This window comes from Ambystoma mexicanum, chromosome 1p, assembly GCF_040938575.1.
Source record: "Ambystoma mexicanum isolate Mex_15411 chromosome 1p, UKY_AmexF1_1, whole genome shotgun sequence".
In the NCBI taxonomy this organism is placed as follows: domain Eukaryota; kingdom Metazoa; phylum Chordata; class Amphibia; order Caudata; family Ambystomatidae; genus Ambystoma; species Ambystoma mexicanum.
Window position 1 is genome coordinate 363,618,550 of NC_090921.1, and position 26,519 is coordinate 363,645,068.

The 26,519-nt window shown below is 46.0% G+C and overlaps 1 protein-coding gene across 2 annotated transcripts in view; it reads right to left on the bottom strand.

Moving 5' to 3' along the window:
• Nucleotides 1-26,519, bottom strand: part of ANO8 (anoctamin 8) — a 525,215-nt gene that overhangs the window by 242,803 nt on the left and 255,893 nt on the right. For both annotated transcript variants that reach the window (XM_069648985.1, XM_069648993.1), the window contains exon 2: nt 19,470-19,580. In XM_069648985.1, coding sequence (XP_069505086.1) covers nt 19,470-19,580 — 111 coding nt within the window. The remainder of the gene's footprint in view (nt 1-19,469; nt 19,581-26,519) is intronic.

Sequence of the window (26,519 nt, forward strand, 5' to 3'; positions counted from 1 at the left end):
ACAGTTGACCAGGCTCTTAAATTGAACTTGCAGGTGGATAAATGTGTCAATTAAAGGGTGGTGTCTTCGCCTCCTCTTTGTAGATTTGATAGCACCCCAAGATTAGCGTCATGGCAAGCTCTATCTGCCATGGGAATGCCCATCCCTTTGATGAAAGCAATTATGGAGCTTTAAATTGATTCATCTCCCAGAGTGAGATGTGGCCTTGGTGGTGAAGCTACTAAGGTTTTTGGTGTTGAAAATGGTACGACAAGGGTGTATACTTGCCCCTTTTCTTTTTTTTTTGGTGGATTGCTTTCAGAGTTCTCAATAATTCATCTAATGCCCCATCTCTAGGTGGTGAAAAAATTGAATTCTGCTCTTTGAAGATGATGGGTTTACAATTTGGGGGAAATGTATCACCAAATTGTTGTGACATACAGGGACATTATGCGAATATATTATTTATTTGGAATTGAGAATAAAATAATAGTAACAATACATGAATTGGAAGGATGTATACGAATTGTTCGAACTACAATTGTTCGAATCACAAATGACCTTTGCACAATTGACCGAATTGTGAAGGTCAATTGTTACATATCTGCGGGGGGAAACCCCCCGCAACACCCCATATATCAATTGTGCAAAGGTCAATTCGGACCCTTGACTTTCGATCAATTGGGTCATTCGAACAATTGTGTTCGAACAATTTGGGTAATACCAATTTGCAAAGCATACAATATAGAGCTACAGTTGTTGTGAAGATGTAGACAGGAGGCGAGCTTTACATAAGGCACAGAAGGAAGCGAGTTTAGGCACAGAACACAAGTGCAGATGAAGAGCATCCCAAGATGTAGGTGCCCGCAGTGAAAATTAGTGAAAGTGGGATGGAGAGCATGGAGGGCCGGGAAACATGGTAGAAAATGGGCACAAAAGCACAAAATGCTCTTAGGGAAGTCCACCAAAACAAGAGAAGAAAGATAGGAAGGCGCAAGGCCGTCCAGGCATTTAGAGACAAAACATAAGTAATGAAACAGAGGCAGAAAAACACAAGAACAAGGAGGACCCGAGCAACGATGACAAATGTCAGAGTTGAAAATGGAATGGGGAAGTGCAAGATCATAAGCAGGGAGACCCAAGGAAAGGGAGGATCTGTGGCCAAGGGGAAAAAACAAGTATATAAGAACTTTACTAGCAGGAAAAGGTGAAAAAATACCTGATTTTTTTTAATGCTGTAAAGCTGGTAGCGATAGCTGCGTGCAATAGAACAAATATCTTCCGAATTAGTGAGTGAAGAATCAAAGATGTTATCACGATTCCAGAGAGATGGGGAGAGTGGAACATTGAGGGAAAAGGAATAGGTGGATGAGGATGACAGCCATTAGGAAAAGGAGCCGGGGAAAAGAACTTGTGCTTTAGCAGAATGAAGCTGAAAGAAGTGAGAATACATCAATTGCTTAGTGGCAAAAAGACAATGGAGAGAGAGTCAAGTGAAACAGGTCTGAACAGGAAGGAGATGATCTGAGAATCGTCTGCATAGAAGTGACAGCAGAGACACAAGAAACAATAACAGAAGAATGAGGGAAAGTGTAGAGTGGGAGTAATGGACAAAGGACTGAACTTTGTGCATTGACAAAGCACAGGGGGTAATGAGCCAGAAGAATTGCTCATCCAAGAAACAGATAATGAATGATCAGAGAGAGGTGAGAAATAAACCAAGAAAGAGCAGAACTAGATAGACCTTGGCAAGAAACATAAGAGAGTGGTCCCCGTGTCAAAAGCTGCAGAAAACACCCATAGAATGAATAGGGCAGACCATTAAGTGTGACGAGAAGTAAGGAAATTAGCAACATGCAAGCGAGCAGTTTCCTCCTAATGGACAGAAAGAAAGTCAGATTGTAATGGCGGCAAGAGAGCGTTTCAATCAAAATAGGGAGATAGTTGAGAACCAAGTGCATGATGCAGATGTTTGGAAGGAAAGAGAAGGACAAATGGGTCTAGAGTTAGAGGCAAGAGATGAATTGCTTGAACAATTACAAGAATAGTGACATGCTTAAAAGAAGTTTGGAAAATACAAGTAGAAAGATTAATTAAAAGTAGATGTCAAGTAAGGGATTTAGTATGGAGATAGTCGAGAAACAAGGGTGGAAGAGAGGGGATCCACCAAGGCCACAGTGGGGTTAGCATGTTGAAGCTGAAGAGTAAGGGAAAGTTCTGAACGACGGGTAAAACTGGAGCAAGAAGGCATAGAGCAATGAACGTCAAACTGTTGGGCTTGCTCCCCTTGGAGAGCCGAAGAATGGAGAAGGGTGGCGCAAGGATCTTTAAAAAAGGGACTATAGTGACTGCTTTTAATAGAAAATATAAGCAGGTATAGCTTGTGTGGGAGGCTTAAACAGTATTTTTACTCAAGGAGGGGTATCAGTGTAAAAAGGTTTGCATACCACTGTCCTAGACGGAGGATGCAGAGAGAGAGGAGAAGGGGAAAAAAAAAGAGGAAAGATAGCTTCTTACCTTACTTCAAAAATTGACCAAGATAGAATCTGATAGAGGAGAATTATTCTGAGTTCAGTCAGGAGGACGGTGAGCCAAAAAATTCAGAAGAGAGACACAGACTGCAAGGATAGAGTGAAAAAAGTAACACAAGATTAATAGCACATTTTTTAGCATGGAAAGGTTCAAGATCCTAGACAGCATGGTGAGGTCAGATGGATGAGTGAGTTTTCTTGTAAAGCCGTTTCAGTTTACATAATGAGTCACTAGGTGAATGCAGAGAAGTGGTCATCCATGGTCGGGGAGGCTTACGAGAAGGAACAAAAGATTAACAGGTATTAAGGGCATCAAGAGAAGAAAATATTACCAGGAAACAAGAGAGCAGACGAAGAATACAGAAGAAGTAAAAAGCGAAGGACAAAATGCGTGTACATTAATAGAGAATGAATAAACATCAGAGCAGTGGAAATCACAGCATAAGAGGCAGTGGAAGGCGAGAAGGAAGGAGGAAGCCAACCACCCGAAGTAAGAGGAATGAGGGAAAGAAACAGGAATCGGCAAGTGAGTGTCAAAAATGAGAACATGAAATAAGAGGAGGAGGAGAGTTGGCGAGTTGAGGTATGTAAAAGGAAGGCATGACAGAAAGACAGTGGCAAGAAGCAATGGCTGCACTAAAATGGAGTCACTGAGGACAAGCAAAGAGGAGTTTGTGAGAAGAAGAAAGGTCAGCCAAGAATCAATATCATTACAAAAAGGATAGAGAATTAGAAAAGAGCAAAAGCGCTTGGAAAAAGCCTGCAGAGTGGAAGGCCAAGGTGAAGGGATTGACCGAGAACAGCTATGCCACTACTGGACAAATGAAGAGACTGAGAAAATAGGTTTGGAGAAATAGTAAGAGCAGCAGGATAACAAGTATCAAAAGGCAAAATCCAGATCTCAGTCAGACAAAGAAAATAAGTTAAGTCCTACAAAAAGGTTCCGTGTAGACAAGTGAACATGTGTTCCAAAGAGAAACCCTGATCAAGGGATAAAGACAGGAAGCGATAGCAGGATGTATATGTTTATCAAAGTTCCAGATCATGAGGCAGAGAGAAATGACTGAGAAGAAGAAAGAGCAGAAATATGGCATGTCACAGAGTAAAAAATTAGTGTACACAATTGCAAGTAACAGAAAACTGAGAAATGATAGGAAACATACTGGCAAATAACCACCATTACAACCAGATAAAAGGGAAATTGGTGCAGGCCCTGAAAACTCATTCAAAGCCAGGGCCAGAAAGGTGGTAGACAGGCATCTGGTAGACAGAGGCAAGGTAAAATGCCAGTGGTTTAGCAATAAATGAAAGAGGGACTCCAAGGGGAACCTGTGCCAGGACAGGTCAGGCATATTCAGAGTCAAGTGTACGGATAATGGTAAGCTACGAAGAGAGGTTTAAACAGTCCACTAGGTGGGTAGAAAAGGCCTGGCCTCAAACCCAGTACCCAAGATAGCAAATGGATCCCTACGATGGTCGGTTCATATGTCGATAAAGGGGTACAATAATGACAGATGATGAGCACCAGGGCCGAAGATAATCCAAGCCCAGGACGGAGTGAACCAGATGTTTTTCTGGACCAACAGTGCTGGGTAGGCAAGTAGGTAAGCAAGTCAAACAGAAAAAAAACATGTGTCCTCTTCCCTCTTGTGGAGCCCAGAATTAGACTCAGGAGTTTGAGGGGCAGGGCAAACAATGAATAGACAGACAACAGTCCAAGAGTGGTGAAAAGAGAATCCTCCCCCAAAATACCTCCACATAAGCAAATACTCCAGGCCAGGCCTTAAATAGGTACCAGATTCAAGACAAGCCAAGTACACAAATCCAGCACAAAGGCTAAGGGCTCGATGAGGAAAGAGACTTAATGTTCCTGGAGGAGTTACGAGGCAGTGGCAGGAGGCAAAGCCTGTAAGCTGGGAGACAGCGGGGGCAAGAAGCAGAGGTAGACCTTGGGCTATAATTCCCTGAGAAAAAATGTGAAAAGGCACTGGGGAATGGGAAAGGCAATATGCCAGGCAGGCAGCTGTTATACAGAGACGCTAAATTGGGATCTGTGCATGCCCTGCAAAACGTGAGGTGCCACCCGTACTGATCTCTCACCACTGCAGACCAATTACAGTAGGTCATCCGCAGTATCGAGGCCGGACTCGCACAATCCTGCTCCAGAAAATTGGTCGCGGAGCACACTCCACACCAAAGAGATTATTTCCACAATTTACTGTGTGTCACACTCCTACCCACCCCCCACAAGCCATACGCCCTGACAGGGAAGGGCGATTGTCTATTTGACTAAGGGGATTGTTCCGACTCAACTGAGATTCTAGAAATCAATTATCAGCAATGACAACTGACAGCAATCTTTTCCAGCAGCCAGTCCAGCGATGTAGTCCGGAATGAAGAAGCGGGTAAGCTGCACTGATGTCCTGCGAGCATTCATGCATAATGTGTGCGCCTCCAGTCGGTTCCGCCCTAGCCACGTCCGCCTTCCACTCCTGGTTGGAGAGAGAGTGTGGACCTTTGTAACCAACACGCTAGGAGTTGCAGGGAATTGGTGAGACCAACATCACTCGCATGATGGGAGCTGCAGGGAATGTTCTTTTCTGTGTATATTTTAGGACTACTCATCATTAACATGGTGTGAGCTGCCGTAATGTCCAGCAGTGCCTCTAGAGGAGGGATCTTTAGAATTGCTCCAAGCACGGAAACTGCTCTCCTGAACATCTGTGAAGACTTGATCTCCAACCTGGACTCTAATCTCCCCTCTGTCCTCGTCCTACTCAATCTCCCCTCTTCTTTTGATATGGTTAACCATACCCATCCTGCTCAACCGGCTCCATGATAATCAAGGTATCACTGATGAGGCTCTGGCATGGTTAACCTCTTACCTTTCTGATCGACCCTCCGAGGTCCAACTTGGGGCCTTCCCCTCCTCCATCTATCTCTCCACCTGCGGTGTTCCCAGGGGTTTAACCTCTCTCCCTGGCTGTTCAACAAATACCTGGCACCTCTTGCCCACTGCATTGCTGCTTTCTGCGCCAACTTCCAATGCAATGTGGATGACACCCAGCTCACCTTCAAGCTCCCCACTGCCGTTTCTTCTCCTTCTCTCATCCTGGATTGTCTCTCTGCAATCCAAGAGTGGTGTGCCGCCAATGACCTCTGTCTGAAAGCCAGCAAAACGGAGATCCTCCTCATTGGCACACCAACCCCCTGCTTTCCACTCACTCTCTGGCAAGCCTCCCTTGTCCCCCAACCCCCTCCCCCCTCTCCCACCTGCTGGGCCAAGAACCTCAGGGTTATCTTCGACTCCACTCTCCTCCTACCCTTACATCTCTGATGTCTCTAAGACATCTAACTAGCAACTGCAACTTCTCGGGGGTGTTCTACCTCTTCTCTTCTTCCCCAGAAGCTCACTGTCTCCAGAGCCCTGGTTCTATCTACGCTTGACTATTGTAATAGTCTCACCTTTTAAATCTGCCTGCCTCTACTCCCTGCCCAATGCAACTCATCCAGAACAAAACTGCAAGACTTGTCCTTGGCCTCAAGCCAAGGGATCATATATCTCCAGAATTGAAATCTCTCCATTGGCTCCCAGTGGCTGCAAGGATCGAATTAAAGACCCTTTGCATTGTTCACAAGGCCTTCTGGGTATGGGACAAAAATATATCCAGCCTTCTCTTCCCAAGTTATCTTCCCACTCGAGCCCTTCACTCATCCACCTCCAACTCCCTTAGGGTCAACTCATCCACCTCCAACTCCCTTAGGGTCAGGTGCTTTTCCAAAAAGTGTGCTGGAGGCAGATCACTTGCCTCTGCGGGCACTTCCCTCTGGAACAGCCTCCCTGCCTCTCAAACATGAGCAGAACCACTTTTTGTTCCAGAACCAGCTCAAGAATTTCCTCTTTGCTTCTGCCTTCTCTCTTCCTCTTCCCTGCTGATCACCTATCTTTCTCTGCACTGGTTTACCTGGCCGCCCTCTGAACCTCTGGCCCAGGTCCCTGTCCGCCCAGCTTCACACCTGCAGTCCCTATCGGCAACTATGCACTTGCGGCTATATCTGTAACCCTACTGCTCTCCTACCTGCACTATCCTTCACTTGGCGTACTGTACTTAATTTGCACTGCCACCAGTTGCTGCACTTCCTGTTTTGTATATATGTCCTAGGTTCCTGCAGTTCTCCCCCTCTTTCCCTTGGCACTTTCCTCCTTCCTCTCCCCTGCACTTGCGCAATATCAATGTCACTGGGCCTAGTAGGTTCGTTGTCTTGTCCCACTGTGTTCCCCCCCACCGCCTCGTCGCGCTTTGAAACACGTGTGTATGGGCGCGCTATAAATAAAATATATTATATCCAGTATCAGTTGCACAAATATGCCTTGTTTATGTGATCCTTTAGTCAGACCGATCTCCCTAACCTGGTGTTAGATGGGAGAATACCCCGGCCTGAGAGAACTTTCAAATTACCCTGATGTGAGCTGCAGGGATGTCTCAATCTAGGGTTTCTTTTGTAGATAAAAGTGACAAGTGATGCCCTACATGTTGGTGGGGAGGGAGATGTATCCACTGAAGAAGTGGTGGCTCTGCTTGTTTATGTGTATTTATTTTTTGTGGCAGCACCCTGGAACATCTTCAACAGTATAACAGGATAAGTGGGGTATCTAAAGTTGCGGGAGGGAGACCACCAAGTCACCCCAGGTACTCAAAGGCAGTGGTCTAACCACCAAATAGGATGAGAGTTTATTTAAGAGTCCCACCAGATAACCCAAAGTACCTTCTAGAGGAGGAGCCAAGTACCTCTACCGAAGTCCCACCCCCATGTTGTGAACCGGAAATTGCAACATGCGCAATACCAGTGAGGGTACCTATACCGCGAAAAGGTCTTGAAAACAGGTATCCATTGACAAAACCCTGTATGCTGTATCTGCGGAGAAATGATGGTCTTCTGAAGGAAGTTCCGGAAGAAGTGTGAAGATGAATGAAAGAGAAGACTGGTGACGTCACATGAAGCAAAAATGACACACCTAAAAGAGATGCCAATTAAGAAAGTAAAAGAATTGAGCAACATTTTGGGAGAAAAATGAAGATTGCATGTGCGGAGAAGCACTGAAGAAAATGCAAAGCAGTTTTATAATTGTACAGATGCAATAACACAAATAAACCAAGTAATCAGGCTGGCTATATGTACTGAATAGACTGCAAAGAGCCTGGTTATTTGCTTGAGGAGAACAATGAACTTGAGAAACAAGACCTGCTCCTGTTTGAGGTGTAATGAAAAACACCAGAAGTGCCAGGTTTTATTAATTTAATAGTATTAAATACAACAAAGGAGCTCAAAACGTGGTCTCCTGTCACATGGTCAAGTAAGAAATAGACTTTGGGGCGAGCTACACCGAGACCAAAAGATAAGGCCATGCTCCCACTCCCTTTTATTCCTAGAGACGAGGGGCTACTGCAAGGCCGAGTTCAAAGACTAATTGACTGGCAGACAGCAGGAGTGATGATGGATGTTGGGCTAATTGGGTGGTGAGGCATGACAAAGCCAACCCGCATGCACCTAGGGTACCAGCATACGTGCTGTTAGCGAATGGAATATTCCATAAGGATACAAGTGTACCAACCATTTGTAGAGGGTCAAGTAGCGAGGAGCCCTATACTTTGAGAAGCCAAAAGAACATTGTGTATTAGTATGACACAGAAGATGACTTGAACCAGGGGTTGGCATATTTGTCCACCCGACCTTAGAGACCCAATCCCAGTCCAGTCCCCCACAGAAAGTATACTTAGATGTTCTTCTTAAGCCTATCACAAACCCCCGTAGGTTTTCTTATTTTGGCACATAGCATGACGTCAGTGATGATGAATTTTTAGTATAAAGCTGTGTTTGTTATGTGAAATGTTTGAGATTGCTTGTGCGACGTCGCATGATGTCCGTTGTACTCCCTGTTTTAGACAATTGAAAATAAAACAGATGTGTTTTTGCCAAACTTCCTGAGTCCGTCTGATTATTGATGTATGAGTAAAATCTGCATCCCCATCCATCTCAGATACTGTTACCTCATCTTAGAGGACCTCCGGGTTCACTCCGGGCCCTTTTGGGTGGAGGCTGGGGTAAAATGGGAGTTTAGTGATTTCAGTGGTGGCTATTTTTGGAAAGGGAGTGTGCAATGGGGATCTAGTGTGAGCTTTCAAGCAGGCTTTCTTTCCTGAGGTGGGATAGAATTATGGAGTAGACGCAATTTTGCTTAGAGAGACTGCTTTCTCAAGCGGGGATAAGGCTTGGGAAAAGGGAGAAAAAAAATGGTAGCAAAGGGAAAGTGTCAGCATATTCCTGAAAGATCCCATAACAAGCGAGTTATTTACTTAAATCAGAAGGGAAACTAAAGAAAGGTGTGGCGGGCAGAGGAAAGGCACGGTTGCCCACTGCACAGGTTGCATACGGTAGATCATGTGGCAGAGAGGACGAATTTGCCGTCAAAGTGGCTGAGGAAATAGGGAACAACGCGACTGGGTGAAAGTACTCAAATGGGTTGGAGAGAATTTTAGAGGCGAAGGGCAGGTCGGGGTGGGCAACTTGGAATCAATCGGGCAATATTTGAATAATCAGAACTACTCATTTGATATTTCTGTCGGTATTAGCACAGCTAGGTGTCCCTGGTCAAGGAAACCTCTGCCAGTGGTACGGCCTTTGGCACTCGAGCAAGGCATGGACATTGCCAGCTAGGCCTGTCCTGAATCTCATAGGGTCATAATATGCGATTTATTAGACATTCCAAAGTGAACCTGTGTGGAATTTGGGTTTAACATGCACATTGGGGCAATTTCATGGTGGGGACACTGAGCATCGTATAGCTGAATCAAATGAATGGTGGATTGGCCTCTTGAGGGAGTGTTTGTTGCTGTTCCTGTATCAACTTAAGCAACTGTGCAGGTAGCCACTGTGGGCTGCAAAGAAAGACGTGTGGGGTACATGGCTGGGTCTATAATACAAGGCATCTATAGGATGTGGTGGGCAGCAGGTACAAGAGTAAAAGGATAGCACTGGACACCTACAGGCTGGGGGGAGGTTTACTGTGTAACCAGCTCTATATTGGTTGTTAAGGAAATAGGTGTACAGCATTCAGAGAGAGCGGGATGTTGGCAGTCTGATTTCTGACATTCTGCAAGAATAAGAATGCATTGTAACATAACAGGTGTATTTGTCCAGCGCACGTTCACCCCAGATTGGCGCTATTGACAGAAAACAGTTGTCTGCTGTTACCCAACTTAATGGCACTCATCTTATCGACCTGGAAGGATGAAGGGCGGAGGTGACCTGCCGGGATTCGAACCTGTGACCATGAGGTCAAGCACAGGTCACTGTAATGGATGCATTAGTGCACTAAACCACAGCCGAGCAAGCTCTGGCTACAATAAGCAGATCATTGTTATTCCAGGTGCACAGACAGCGCGTCATGCCAAACTAGCAACTTGCGGCCGAGACGATCATGATGTTTTCACAGCGGTTGCAGGCTAATGCAAGACTGGGGTTTACTAATGAGTTTCCCATAAAGAGAGGAGCAGCTTCGCTTCTTTGGTACTACGCGGGTTTTGAAGGGTGCGGTGGCCCTACTGAGTACTATGGAGGGGCAGTGTTTATGGTGCTGATGTGCCCTTTTATGTCATGTCACTTGTTGGGCAGTCATTTGCTAATGGCATAGACAGAGGCTTGCAAAGGGCACTGGATAAGACATGCATGCCAAGTGGGAGGTGGGGGGGGGGCTGTTGATTTATTTGTATGTCATGTCTCTGTGGGCTCAGGGGCAACGTGGTCGGCTTGGAAGCAAGACGACACGGAGCACCACAGGTTCGATCCCCGGGTCTGCGCTTAGAAACCTCTGTGTATTAAGCGCGTTTTAAATAACCTATCATACCATGTTAATAGCATGCAACGTGAAACGTCCAAACCGATAACTGTACCTCACTCCCTGTTTCACTGTATAGGAATTTTGGGCAAGGTCTATTTTTTCATCTATTTTTGATAAACCGAGTTGGTCATCCTATGTCACACCACAGCTAAAGTATGTGGCGTATTTTGGCTCATTTAAACAGCTGTTTAACTAGTGCAGTGTGGGGAGGCACATGTCTCTACTTTCAAGGAACATTTATGAGACGTCTGGGAGCTCATGTCCCCAGGTGTTTCACATATGAGGTTTACTGTAAGCCTTATTTTCATTGATTTGTATAGCAGAGAGGGGCATGGAAAGGAATATCCGTTTCAGCAACCCACGTGCTCTCTCCATCATACGAAAACCAGCATTTACGCCAGCATGGGACTTTCATCCTGGCGTGAATGCTGTGTATCCCTATGCAATTGTAGACGCAGCCTGCCATGCGTAAACGGCAGGCGACGTTTATTCAATTTGCACTGTGAAGTGGAAAAGGAATACAAAGGCCATTTAGCCAGCATTTTACACCTCGCCTTTTTACGTGTGCAGTACAACTGATGAAAAATGCCCAGAGGGTCCCATTGCCATCTAAACAAAAGTGTAACGGTCCCCTCTGGCGAATTTGCACCCAGGACTAACGTGAGATCCCTCTCCCTTGAGTGGCTTGTAAGGCACTGGTGAGCCTCTCATTGTTCTAGCACAGTGGTTAAGGCCCTGGAACGTGAACTTCCAGGTTCTACTGGGAATTCTAGATTTGTTTGGCTCAAGTACAGACTTGAACTATAATCGGAGACTAACAGAAATACACCCGTATGTCTGATCCGAATGCACCAGAAGAATGAAGTCATTCTCCTGGAGCCGTTTATGTTGGTGTCTTTTCTTTAGCTGGCCAGACACCAGTGGGCACCTGGTACTGGTTCATCCCCCACCAACAGTGCACAGGGCAGGGCTTGTAGCCGAGTGCCAGGCAGGCAATTGCATGTATTGCTACTACTGGTTTTACAATTTGGCAGTCTCCCTTCCCCCAATATTTCTCAGTGGGTCAGCCAAGAGGAGAATGGCATAGATATGATAGATCAGAGTCCAGGCGAAGAGCAGACAGGCATAACACAGTCTAGAAAGACCGTTTGGGGCATTCCCAGTGTTCCCAGTATGGTATAGTGTGATTTACGGTGGTTCAGGAATGTCAGAATTTAGGCGAGTTACTTATAACATGTTCCAGGATTGATATAGGTGGCCAGGCTCAGTGTGGAATCAATCTGCTACAATATTGATTCGATATAGGGTGTTTCGCTCAAGAAGTGTAGGTTCTGTTTAGGCGTCTGCACTTATTGGCTTTACAAAGATCCATGCAATTGATTGATATATATATATATATATATATACACACACACCAGTATGAATGAGATTAAGAAGTAATGTTAGTGAGGCCCGGACTGCAATTTTCTGTCTTTGCTGTTGCAATCCTTTTCCTAGTGTAATCCTACAGGGAGGCAGTAATAACATTGACAAGTGGTATTGTTTGGCAAGAGTAGCCGAGCTTGTATGGTTTTAGCATTGGATCAACCAGTTAGTGGTCCATGATACAAACTGTGCAGGAGTAGTTCACATTCAGTAGGTGTGCAAGGTGGGCCAGGTCATGTTTCGAATGAATGTCCAGGACAGTGTGGCATGCTGGAGTAAGGAGTCGGACAAAGAGGTGGCATGTTTACAACAATACATATTTAAATAACAATGAAAAAGGCTTCTTCCCCTAAAGAGTTTTCCCTACCTAATTAAAGACTAACTTGGGTGTTCGTCATCAGTGTGTTTGTCAAAGTCAAAATGTCAATCCTCTGTCAAAACTAACCTACTCTAGCTCTACCACTAAGAAAAGACACCAACATAAACGGCTCCAGGAGAATGACTTCATTCTTCTGGTGCATTCGGATCAGACATACGGGTGTATTTCTGTTAGTCTCCGATTATAGTTCAAGTCTGTACTTGTAGAGTACCAAGAGAATGACTCCCTTTTTCTGGTCCCACAGTTCAACAATTGCCATCTCCTCCTGGTTGACTTGGCCAACCTCCAAGCTACTGTTTAGTAACCTTTTGCCTTGGTTTCTGATTCAACAATGTAGATGAAAGAACCAAGGAAATGACTACCTTCTCCTGGTTCAGTTAGTTCCGCCGTTACTTAACTTTGGATAGTTTCCTGCAACTGTTTTTTTTTTAATCAACATTTGCACTTCTTTCCAGGCTTCTCTTAGGGCATGTTTACAAGTCAAAAACTCCTGTTTCCAACACATAGCTAGCACTTGTCTTTCTTTCCCTTATTCTTGTAGGCGAAAACAGGGGGAACTATTCCCAGTGTCCTTGATTTTCTTCCAAAGGCGATAGTTCTTGTGGCACTCTCTAGACTTAAGGTGTCTTTTGATGATAGAGTGCTGAGGGAGAGTACTCCCGATAGGTTCTTCTCTTTCAGTCTCTGACACAACTGAGGTGAGGAAGAGAACTAGTGATGTAATCTTCAAACGTGATACGTCTATCACAACTTTGGAGACAAAGGAGATTACTCCAGAGGCTTTCTTTCCTTTCAAGACTCCTGGTTCAATTACTGAGATTAGGGAGATTACTCATGATATCTTCTTCCCATTCTGTACTGAGACAAGAGAGATTACTGCCGATGCCTTCTTTACCTTGGGTACTTTTGAGGCAAATATGGAGACGAAGGAGATTTCTCCCGAGGCTTTCTTCCCATTCGATATTCTTCATACAGTTACTGAAACGAGGACGACGACTCCCAATGACTTCTTTATATTCAGTACTTTTGATACAGTGACTGAGACGAGGGAGAGGACGCCCATGTCTTCTTTAGCTTCAATTTCCTTCCCCCGCCCCCCAACTCACATTACATCTTCTTTGTTGGAGTCACGTCGCCGGTTTTTCCTGGGGTGCTGGATTGATGCACTCCCACAGGATGTTCACACTGCTTGTCCTTCCGCTCCCCGCTGCCGGGCTTTGGTTCCACAGGGTCCTCTGCCAAACGGTGTTCACGCAGTTAATGGACTGCTCAATCCACCTCTTCAAGGTCATGCTACTGTCGGTCAGTTTCCAGCTTCCAGTCAGGTCTGCTCTGTGTCAGACTGCAAAAGACACCTGCAATCTGCTGTCTGCACCCTCCCGACTGCAGGGTCGCTTCCCAGACATAGCTTCTTGCACCCAGGTTTGAACTTCTCAGGTCTGCCAGGCATCAAGCCCACTTTGCTTGCTATGCCGACTTCGTCTCTTATTGGGTCCATTCTCGATTTCTATTCCATTCAGCTGGTTCCTCCTCAGTGGAGCATCACAGTCCTTTGTTCATTTCTATTGGGTATTCTTCATGCCTCCTTGAGGCCACCTCTTCCCAGTACCTTCTGTATTTGTCAAAGGAGTAGGTTGTATAATTCCATCAAACATCTTCACAGAACTCCTGGAAGATTACTTGAGATAGCACTATTTCCATTTTAGTCTTTCAGATCTTGGTGGTATCAATATTTACAGGACGAAAGATAGGAGTATTGCAATAGCATACAGTAGTGCTTTCAGATTGTTTCTCAGCAGTCTTTATGGATTTAGTTGCAAGAGGGTTAGGGAGTTCTATCCCGGAACGTGAGTCCCTGTCCCCATGAGGGTAGCCTCTCCCTGTGAAGTCACGCTTTCTGCCACCCATGTGCGGGATGCTGCATAGTGGACTAACCTCCCTAACCTCACTGGGAAGGTCTCCCCACTGGGGAGAACATGATCCTATGAATCATCACAACACCTGGATATTCACAGCCATGAATTTCATGTCACACTTGTAGAAATGATCAGCTATAGGGGAACACATGTTTAGGTTAACTCCCAATATGCCTCATGCTTTTTTCTTTGATCTAATTAAACGATGGAAAATAAAGGGCACGTTTTGACACCTCAAGATGCAAAGGTGCAGGAAAAAGAATTAGAGAGGAATTAACTACATGGCAGGGGAAGAATATTGCTAAACAACCATGTCAGTGTGAAAAAACAATGTTTCAGTTTTTAACCTCCTTCATATGATGTGGCACAAGCAAATGGTTGACACCAAAAGAGTAACATACAGCTTTCTGGTAGGGCAAAGCTCCATTAAGTTTGTGTGGGGTTTTGTATGGCATTAGCACATCTTTTAGAATGTTCCTTTTGGCTCAGCCAATGAAGATCGAGAATTACCAAGCAAATTGCTGCCATTATTCCCCAATGTTCTCTCTCAAATCTCTTGTCTGGCTGACCCAACAGGAAGGTTCCTTGGTAATGTGCCTCCTCTCTCCCAGCAGCCACACCCCAGATCCCTCCTTGCACCCCATCCCTTTTTCTCAGCAGTGGTGCTCCAACTCAGCCCTCTTCCTCGCCACCATGCTTCGGCAGGCGCGATTGCCATTGTTGAGTGGCTCACGTCTTCTGGCGTTGGCTGCAACTCATGGTCTACTCCCCAGAACTCCACCTGCTTCAACCCGAACGCCATCACACTTCTGGATCTTCACAAATCCCCTCACCCCTTCATTGCTTGGTCCCTGCTCCTATGCTATACCCCACCTTACCAACTCCCCATTACGTAGGTTACCCTATTACTCTGTATAACTTTCAATGGCTTTGAAAAAAAGGTTTGCTCTCAATCAATAAACACCCCAAGAAATATACATATAGAAAATGCTTCTCCTTGGTTTCATTGGAGGCATGGAGAACCAAGAGGACAGGAAGCACTGACAAGGCAGAAACAGTTGATCAGACAGATGTAATCAAGCAGGAACACCTACCAGCATAACGCCCCTCTTGGCCTGGTTCAGCTACTGGTCCCAGACCTTATATACCAAGCACTGAGTTATAACATGGTTACAGACCCCCATGAGTAGAAGAAAGTCCATAGAACAGGGTATTTGACACATGTTAGTGCTCAGTAGAGGGGCGTCCACACTCCTTTGTAATCTTATATACCAAGTAGTCTTCAGTTTATTCAATCTTCACCGCCTAAGGCAGATTTTCTTCGTACTCGGTCAGCTAGGATCTCGGCCAAATGTGCTTGATACAGCTGTGTTTAGATTACGCCAATTCCCATTACTGGAGGATTCCATCTTACAATCTTCGGTATCTTCAGTTTATTCAGAATTCTGCTGCACACCTGATTTTCGTCTACGGTGGTCCATTCAAGTTTTCTGCTCATTGCCGAGCTTCAGTGGCTAGATGTCAAATGAGGATTACTTTTAGGACTTGGGGAAAACATCATGAAAACACAGCCAGAGTCCACCAAAACACAAGAGACATTTAGGCAGAGAGCATAAAGAAATGACAATTTTGGAAAAATAGGTACAGGTCACCAGAAGTAGTTACAGTGTAATCAGGCAGGAAGTGGAATACCCTGGTGCCCTCAGTCTAAATGTCTCTTGACTTTTGGTGGCCTCCGACTGCGTTTTAATAATGTTGCCCCCCCATCTAGATCTACATCTGCATGCACAAAGTAGGTGGGTAACTCCCACTGTATGGGTCCCAAAAGAAGAATGGCACCATTAACACAAAGTTAAGTGGTGGTCTCTAACTTCCTAGCGCTTGCTATGACTGTGGAAAAGTTGACCATCCCAACGGTCTCCCTATCTGTCATAATAAGAATACTTTATTTTTTAAATTATTAAGTGCATTTGGTAACTTTTAGTGACCTTTTACACTAACAATTCATACAAAATACCATACCACATTATACTCAAAATCAAAATACATACAATTAAAATTCTTTTTCCCAATAAAACTGATATCAAAAACCCCAGTTAAAATTAATCAAGCAGATACAGACCATAGGACAAATCTGCCTGGAATTACAATCGAAGACTTTAACTTTCCAAAGTCAATTTCCCGGCGGCCCGTTGCCATGTGTGGAAGACTGCCGAGGTAATCAACGATTCCACACAGAAAATGACTCAAGAATTGATGAGAAGTGTGGGAAATAAAAATGTTATACTTGCATGGAGCACAGTCGCTTAGCCCAGGGAATTCCCAGCCAAGCCCTTGTATGTTCCAATACAGGGAGAGTTTAGAGACGGGCCGCTCTGATGAATCTAATCAGCACCGGTAACCAGAGCTTTACCAGGTAGGACTTTGGAGTGCCCAGAATGGAAGCCTGATGCGAGTACATCCCAAATTTATGGAGACTTGCTAGATAGTCCAGGGCTACCCCTGCATCATGGAATTTGGACTTCTCTTCTGTTGTTTCTAAATTAAAGTCCAACCAAGTTGTTGGGACTCTGAAGACGCCGATCTCCTCAAGATGGGACCTCACTATCGTCTCTCAACACTTGGAGAATCAGCAGCGTATCATCACCTGTGCTGCCATAATAGACCTTAGCCCAAAACCTGCAAGCAGCACGCTTCCAGAGTGACAATAGAGACGGAACACCCAATTCTAGACTTATTGCCTCAACCGGTACCCTAGTTGGTAGAGCCAGCAGAGAGTGGAAAATGTTGGCTTTCAATCTGGGGTGCCAACCGACTGCCCTTGCCTGAAAAACCTCCAGGACAAACAAAATGCCCATTAGAACTGAAGATCTGTAGACAATGATTTTCGTTTTTTTCTTTTTTAAAGAATACTGCTGAAGCAAGCGCATAAAGCATGACATCTGATCCCTGGGAGAAGGGACAGATTCCCAGAGATTTCTTGAGTTTCCTTTAATGTGGGGGTAGGGTTAAGTTCCATAAAGGACATTGTGGTTCCTCCCAATACTCAGCAGAATTCACATCCCATTATAGTGTGCTGAGGGGCAATATACCACTGGAATTTGAGATAGTGTAGTTTGACTTTCATTGACAGTACCTGATTTTGGCTGAGGTTCTAGTAAATAGTCCTCTGCAGGCCACTAAGATGTCTAGGGGCCCCCGTGGGACATTCCCCATCAGTAACATTGCCATTTATGTAGCAAATAGGATGTCACTCTTAAGATCTTGTGTACTGCGAACCCGCTGCATTGTGCTTCCAGGGGTTCCCCTTCCTTTAATAGAGGTTTAAGCAATATACTCCGGGGTGATCTGCTGGTGGTTCCAACGCATCAGCTGGCCAGGAGTGGTGGTCAGGCTATCTCTGTTCTTGCTCAAACTATCTGGAATTGTTTCTCTTCCCCCTGAGAGTGAGGCCCTCTCTCAGTACTTTTTCATACTAAATTGAAAACCTGAATAGTTCAGGGTAACATGTACATCTGTTTTCCTCTGTATTCCTGCACAAGATTGCAAGGGCCAGGAGGGCCCTTTTTCAGTGGGTCCATAGCGGTGGCAGAACTGGAGACAGAGTAACCAAAGTCACGCCTATAAATTCCTTGAAGAGCAGGGTTTTTCAGTTCTTTTCTCAACAATAAGGCGGGCTGCGGCCCTTAAATGCTTTGAGGGGAGCCAGGTGTACAGAGGTAAGCCTGGCAAGGAGTCTTTTAAACCCATCAATGTGTGCCGCCATGGGAACCTGTGCTACGGTGAGGAAGTCCTGGGGAGCGAGGAAGGGCTTAGTCTTGCGGAGCAGCATGATCTGATACCTTATGTCTGGGAATTTTTGATGATCTGTTGCTGAAAGGAGACGTTGCAGTCCATGAGGAACCAGAGATTTTGTGGACCAAGGCTGAGTTAGCGGTACCAAAAAACCACTTGTGGTTTTCAGGCATGATATTCATGTAATTAACAGATGCACCCAGGGAAGGGCGCTCAGCCAATCAGGTGGCTGGACATGTCTGTGTGAACACAGAGTGTATCCACCGCATTCTCAGGTCACACAAGGCCCTTCTCCAGATAGCATCAGTTTGAATGTGGGAGTCTCTACCTGTTGCCTCCCCACATCCCCGCCCTCCCGCTACCCCAAAGACATCCCGATCCCTTCCCCGCTCCTTCCCTCCATCCCCACTTACCTGCTGGTCCGGAGCTTTGTGTTCCGGTCCCAGCACTCCTCCTGTCTGCAGCCATGGAAAAGGAAAAGGGACAACGTCCCCTTTTCCATGGCAGCTATCTTTTTTTAATGGAAGATTTGGCTCACGCAATACGTGCAGACCCCATCTCCTGTATAGAAACAAATCAAACTATTTGCACCATGTGGTGTGAATAGCTATCGTCCTCTCATCGGGATGCGTACCTGACCGGTAACGGCGCACAGCCCTCGCCGAGGCCCTCACTTTGCTCAGACCAGCCTAGGAACGGCCTGATACTGGCCATGTATGCCCCTCCCCCAACTTCGGGGCGATTGCTCTAAGACATATAATAGCAGTCATAGTATACATCCAAGGAAGGCTGATCCCTCAACTAAGGAGTGGCTACCTTCTAAACGGGTGCAGAAGAGACCTCAGTAGTAATTATACGTGTACAACTTTTATCCCAAAAACATAGCAAGTGAAGTTCAATTTAAAAAAAAATCAAAAAGGTGGGAAAAGGCTGGCTGAAAGCAAGTGGTGAAGGAACAAAAACAATACAACATGCAAGTGCCATTCTCTGCATTTCTCCTGTAATGTATCGTTATGAAACATACCTCTACTTTGTGAGAAGAAATATTTATGGTCATAAGGGTGAGAAGCTACGTTTATAGCACAGGGACAATATGTGGCCTGTATGTAGGTAGGTAGGACAGATGAAATTATCTGTTGTAGTCTTGAAAGTACTGTTAGGAGGTGCGAGGATGACTCAAAGTCAGGGAACAGGGGTGGAATCGTGCTGGTATAAGACAGAACTGAGCTCCTGCAAAAACGGTCTTACTGTTCAGTGTAGACACAAGGCACATTGCACACACTTTATTGTTAAGGTGACTATTGTCACAGAGGAAATGAGCACCATACCTAGTGTACCTTGCATGCTCAGAAGGAATGCACTTTTAAATTACAAGCACAGACACGTTTGATAAATTGGTGGTCATTCTTATGTTCCCAAAATGCACTTTGTTTTTATGCAAAGCAGCCAACATCCTGTATTCCAGCACTAGTCGAGATGGATGGGTCGCGCTTCTTCCTTGTCTTCCCTGCCGCCCTCCCCTTCCCGGCCGACCCCAGCCTTACCCGAGAAAGTCATCAGGACGTCGCAGTTCTCGGTGGGCACCGTCTTCATCCAGGACTTGTGGGACATGATGTAGCGGCCAGCCTGTAGCAGCCGCTTCCCGAAGAGTTTATCTGCAAGCAGGTGCAAAGACACGGGTTACAAAGGGCGTGGGGCGGAGGCAAAAGCTGGGAAAGAGGACTACAGAGGGAGAGGGGCAAGCAGCAGACAGTACGGTGGGCAGAATAAAGAGAGAGGGAAAGGTGGGCGGGAGAAAGCGGGAGGGAGAGGAAGGAGGGCAGGGGAAAGCGAAGGAGAGCTGGGCAGGAGAAATGCAGAGAGGGTGGGGGCAAGTGCGAGGTAGAGGAGGGCAGGAAAAAGAGCGAGTGAGGAGGGCAGGAGAAAGTGCGAGGGAGAGGAGGGCAGGAAAAAGTGCGAGGGAGAGGAAGGCAGGAGAAAGTGAGGGAGAGTGGACAGGAGAAAGTGCGATGGAGAGGAGGGCAGGCAAAAGCGGGAGGAAGGAGGGCAGGAGAAAGCGAAGGGGAGGTGGGCAGGAGAAAGTGCGAGAGGGAGAGGTGGGCAGGAGATAGCGAAGGAGAGGAGGGCAGGAGAAAGTGGGAGGGCGAGGAGGGCAGGAGAAAGTGGGAGAGAGGGAGAGGTGGGCAGGAGAAAGCGAAGGAGAGGAGGGCAGGAGAAAGTGGGAGGGCGAGGAGGGCAGGAGAAATTGGGAGAGAGGGAGAGGTGGGCAGGAGAAAGCGAAGGAGAGGAGGGCAGGAGAAAGTGGGAGGGCGAGGAGGGCAGGAGAAAGTGGGAGCGAGGGAGAGGTGGTCAGGAGAAAGCGAAGGAGAGGTGGGCAGGAGAAAGTGCGAGAGGGAGAGGTGGGCAGGAGATAGAGAAGGAGAGGAGGGCAGGAGAAAGTGGGAGGGCGAGGAGGGCAGGAGAAAGTGGGAGAGAGGGAGAGGTGGGCAGGAGAAAGCGAAGGATAGGTGGGCAGGAGAAAGGGTTTAGAGAAGAGGGCGGGAGAGCTGTCAAGGGGGCACAAGGGTGTGTGGAGGGTGAGAAGCTAAGGCAGGGGTCAGGGAAGGAGATGAGCTAAAGTGAGGAAGTAGTGGGGGCAAATGGAGGAAGAGAGGGTCGAGGGATCAACGAGGAAAGAAGAAAGCAGGGGGGAAAGGCAGAGGATTGCGGGGGACCAAATAAAGGTGAGATTGACAGAGGGACAATGGGGAAAAGGGGAGAGGAAGACTGGTGTGGAAAAGGGAGACGGAGAGGGGAAGACAGCGCGAGAGCTAGACTGGGGAGGTGGAGAGGGAGTTAAATGATCTTGGCGTTCCAAGGCAGCTGTGCTGGAAATAGCAAGCTGACACCGATACATGCGTATTAATCTCCCCAGCCGGCAGCCCGGCCATACCTGCCTCCCAGACACCCCCGCCCACAGGGCAGAGCCCAAGAAGGCTCCTTGGAGTCACTGCGAAGGCCAAGAAGCGAGAGCCCCCAAGGGGCAGAAAACAGTAGCAATTACACGTGCCCGTCACAAAACACTCAAGTCTCTGTAACTAGAAAGTCTGTTTACTCAGTCTTCAAAGACTGCATATCAAGTCACACTTCGACGTTAGAATAAAACAGTGGTATTCAAACATGTTCAAACTGAGCCCTCCCTGTGAGTAAAAATAGTGGTTCTGCTCTCCCCCCACCCCCCGCCACGGGTTGCCCCCCCTAAGGGGCCAAAAGGATGCGAGGGTGGGGAGGTGGAGGGCAAGGGGAGCTCTTAAATGTATGCAGATTTTCTACTGCGCATATTTTCTATTAAAAGCAGTCACCTTACGCCTTTTAAAAATGAAAGTCCTCTGACTCTCTTTTTAAGAGCCTGCCTCCCTTCTCCCCCTGGACATCCTTCAGGCCACCCCAGGGGGGCAGCCGCCCGGTTTCAAGACCACTGGCCTATAGCCTCATCTTTGAAATGTGAATTGCAACCTTTGCAGACTGTGTAATCGAACTTTCTAGTTACAGAGCTTGCAGGTGTTGACACGCGCGCGCGTAATGGCTGCTCCTTACTCTCGAGGGTGCGCGCGCACGCCACACTTTTCGCACCCGGGAGAATTCAGGGTGAGCCTGCAGAGCGAATACTGGGAAATAAATCCCAGGGAGGCGCTAGATGGGTTGAGGTGCCGGAATCCGACCCCTGTGGCCTGGAGCTCGGGGGAACAGGGAGAGCCTCTCTGCCACCCTACAGGGCCAGATTGTCATATTCAGGGGTCAAGTCCTAAAAATTAAAGTGGGAGGACTCATCAACAAACGCAATAAATGGGAGGTGACATTACCAGAAATTAGCATATCAAGGTGAAATATGCACATTTCATTAAATTGGCTTTACATAACCACCCAAATTGCACAGGACGAATGGCATTTGCCTTCCATAAAATCAACACACACAAAACCAAGAGAGGAGATTTTCTTCCAATATTGTTTTTGATAACGTTAAAAGGTGTGCATGTTTTAAACTCCAAGAACCAAATGCTTTCCTTAGGACTTGCATTACCGAAATAATACATTTCAACTTTAGTTGTTTCTTATTTTTCATAAGGTTATATAGTGCAGTGGTGAGGTGTCTGGACTGTAAACCTGACAACTGCATTTCGATCCCCGAGGTCGGCTTTATTCATAAATTCAAAGAGGACATTCAATGTTTCTCATTTTAGCGGGGGTGGACTGAGTCCACCCTCTGAAAAAAGTGGGTGGACTCCGCCCCCCCCCCGCATGTACCCTCGACTTGAGCCCTGGTCATATTGCCCCCCTCCCCTGTGCAAATACAGGAGTTTGGTATTTAACCCAGGGGAGTATCCAGCATTCCTGGAGTAGGGGGGCGAGCTACGAAAAGCCACTTTTCCCACATAAATTGAATGCCAAACTGACACAATCGTTCCTGCTCCCTACAAAATGGCTCGACTTTGTACCCTCTACCTGCAACATCCAAAATAGAGTGGGACATGGAGCTGAGTGCTCCTGCTGTGCCTCTGGCTCTGCCCCTTATAGTTTCAGCAGTGCAGTCAACACCCTAGAGTGGGACACAGACCGTGTTCCTGCTATGTCCCCCATTGTGTATTGGGGGTGCAGAGCAGGTGCATACAGCCACACTGCTGTCCATGTCCTGCTCCGGAACGCTACAGGCAGCAAGGCCATGCAGGAGCACACAGCAACACTGCTGCTCTGGACAGGAAGCCCAGAAACAAAGGCATGCCACAGTAAGAACGGGCTAGACTGTTTGCCCCCAAATGCCATTCTAGTCAAGTAATAACACATACCATAGATGCAAACCTCCTAATTTGCATATGGATTGCACCAACAGACGGGACTCCATAGAAAAGGACAATGCAAGGAGCATCATCAGTATTTGATACTTGGAGGCACCAATGGAAGTGACCTTAGAATAAGTTGCCATAATCAAGCCAAGTGGCAAATAACTTTGAGGTGCAAAATACCTAAATTGCACTAATATATATGGAGCAACTCTATAGCCATTAGGCTTTTTTTATAATAGCATTATATATTAACAAACTGTGAAGTGAATCACTTACAGTGCCTCAGATAAGACACAGCACGATTAAATAATTTGCCTAGGATCACACACTTTAGTTAATCGGTGAAACCGGGAGGTGGACAATTTAAGCAACTGAACACATCTTCACATGTTTAGTTAATATAGATATTTATGAAGGAATGCCTTGGATACAAACCACATTACGTAATAAACTAGCCTTTCATAATAAAATAACTTAACACTCTATTCACACACACTCACACACACACAGTCACAGACATTTGTTGAGCAATAAGAGTATGGCTTTAGTTGTAGTCTCCCCATCCTGCATGCAAAGTCCCAATAGCAAGGCATATATTAGTTTTCAAAAATTGATTAACAGAGTTTGCTAAATAAATCATTTTTGACAGACCTATTTGATTAGCAATTTTGTACTAATATTGTTAATGTTACCAGAAGTTATTTGTACCCAAGACATGATATGAGCAACAATTCAGCAGTTTTGGCTACTGCTGAAATAAGATTTTAGTGAGAGTAGTCAGGCCTTGCACATTCTTTAAACTTCAGCTAGACCTGCAGGTCGGGTAACTTAGTTTATATATCCAACCTAAGAGAAATGCACTCCAATCATAGCAATGGAGGACAACAACTTTAAAATGTGATTTCTGTAAAATGGTGCGTGTCACTTCAAACCCACGTTGGTTGGAACACTGCTGCCACCCAGAGGCCAGCCATGCACAGTAAAACCTTTGATATTTAATGCAAAGTAAATGTTAAATAAAAGTTTCAAACATCTCTTGCAAATGCTACTTGCCCTTCATAAAATCTACTCTGTGAGTCGTCGAAAAGACTTTGCGAGCCATTGATGAGTGTCTGTAAAATGTAGAAGGTTAGCTACATGAATGGACACAAATACAAAAGAAAAAAAGGCTGTGAAAACGGTTTGGCCAGCTGTCTCCTGCAGGTGGTAATATTTGATACAATCACAATCATAACGCAAAGCGAGCTCTGGAGGCCAACTACAGTGTTCGGTATTGCAGTAGTTGTACAGACTGGAAGGAACTATCGATCACTACGTTGTGTAAGCATCTAGTTCTCTTTGTGTATTCGTTATGTAAGAGGCTAAAAAGAGACTAAGCAGAGTGGATTGCATAGCAGTCAGAGAACGGAGTAAACTAGGTGGAATATCATAGTTTGTGGTCATCTCACTTTCGTGCCCCTGTAAGAGTGACGCTAACCCAGGGCATAGCATGGCCACTTTATAAAAAACAGAGTAAAGCTGAAACAAAGGGAGTAATAGATAAAACGTTGAAAGTGTGTTCGTCCTTCTCCCCCTAAATATTCTAGGCTGGGATAGTTTACCTTTCCAACTCCAGTCCTAGTACATTCAGGTATAGTTCTTGTTTGTGGAGCCCCGGAGGTTGAGCTGCAAGGAGTCATCCCAAGGGGAGTTATTAGTAAACACTAAGTTTTGATGCGGCAAATCCGCCACCTTTTCCACGCCCATGCCCTGGTCCTGTGTGGTGAAGGGGTGGGCTTGGTGGCAAGCAAGAGGACAGTAAAGTGTTGGGAGGTGACAGGCAAGGGGTGAAGGATTCCTGGGTGTGGGGTCAGGAGGGGGCAGAGTAGGGAGGATGGGCTAGGGGCATACTATGCCAGTGCACGAGAGGCAACATTGGCCAGAATGGAACAAGGGCAGTTCCTGTCAGATTCATCCCACGTACCTGGCTATCCGATTGGCTCTCTCCCCAGGGGCTAAAGGGGCTAAAAAATGTATACATTCTTAAACACATATGTTGAGGAAAACTACTATGACTGTGGCGCGGTATATTCCTCATAAATAAATAGACTACAAGTACCAAAATGCAAAGTAGTGCAACCTAACCATTCACCATTAAGTTTTGGAAATGGACTGAAGGCTTAAAGGCACAACAAAATAAACTGATATGCCCCCTGCCTGTAGTCATTTTTTGACAGACCTTCTGCTTCTAACTATACACAAGAAAATGAGAAGTTGCCAAAAAACTAAACCTATTGTGTGCATGTCACACAGACATGCAAATAAAATCAACCATTTAAGAAGGAGGCCATAAAAAAAGAGGATTATTTTGTGACGGATTCATTGCCTTGAAAGAGGGTACAGATTACTGTAGTCACGTGGAGGCGTGTGGGGAGAGGGGCCAACCGTTCTGATCACCCAAACATGAAAACTAGATTGGGGAGACTTGCTGCCATTCATTTTAAAAGGTATTTGCGATTCCCTAATGTCAGGTGCTGGTGGAGTTGGGACAGGGCGTCCTCATAAGCACACTACTTGAGGCCAGCGGTGCTGTGCAGGCAGCCCATGAAATGCCCAGAATGACCCCGCTACTGATGCTCCACACAAAATGAACTGGCTGGATGGATTTCATCGTATACAGAGAACGCATGCTCTTACCTGTAGGCCTCTTAGCGCTCTGGAAAAAGCACAAGAATATTCATTGTTAAAAAAAAAAAAAAAGAAAAAAAAACACAAGTATCAGGTGTACAAAAAAGACTAGCATTGGCAATGGGAAGGGCACTTGCCAGGGACAGCAGTAGTAGTATTAACTGCCCATTCATGGCAGCAGGTGCAATATTGTGCGAGTCCCTGGGCATCCAATAGCAGTGCCTGACAAATGCCTAATACTTGTACACAAGCCAAAACCGTTGGCTTTGCCAATGCTTGTTTGTAACAGGACTTCAGTGAAGGACACGCAAATCGAGTGGCAGAAGGCAGATCTGGTAAGACATTTTTATCGCACGAGTAGAGGGGTTTGCAAGACCAATTAAGTCATTAACTCTCAGAAGACTGCTTTGAAAAAACACTGGCAGGCACTTTGAGTGTAAAGTTTGATTAAAGCTAGCACAAAGAGTTCCCATGAGGAGGTGCTTTGGGTAGGGAGAGGCAGGAACTGGGTGAAAATAGCCATAGGGATTAGCATGGCCATTGAACGTCGATGGATGGGAAAATAATCAAACACCTACAAGCTGTGTGTCCCCCCTATTCATGCACCATTTCTCCCCATCTGTACTCTAATTCAATGGTTTTGGCTTATCAGTGGTGCAAGCGCCACTTAATAGATGAAACTAAAAAAGTACCAAGAAAACAACTAAAAAAGTACCAAGAAAACCAAAAAGGTATTAAGTAAGAAACATCCAACTGAACCAGCAACAGCCAAACAGAAGAGCGGTGTCTCTGCTAAAGTAATTTGTCAGAGGATTAACAGAAGTCCATAGAGGTGTCACTGTCAACATCTAACAGACAGCTGTAGCCCACTTGAGGACCAACCCACCAATCCTTCGAACCAACAGCAGGGACCCACCATCAGAGTGGGCCAAGCCTCCCCGGGAGCTACTGGATGACAATCTAACAAGACCTATGCCAATAACAGGATAAGGGAAGAGCTCTGGATGAAAGCTGGGACAGAGTGAAGTCTTCCAGGCAGGAAGCGACAGTGAATCAGTGGCATGTCCAGACTCTTCACTGGGGTGACCCAAGTGGGGGCATTGACTT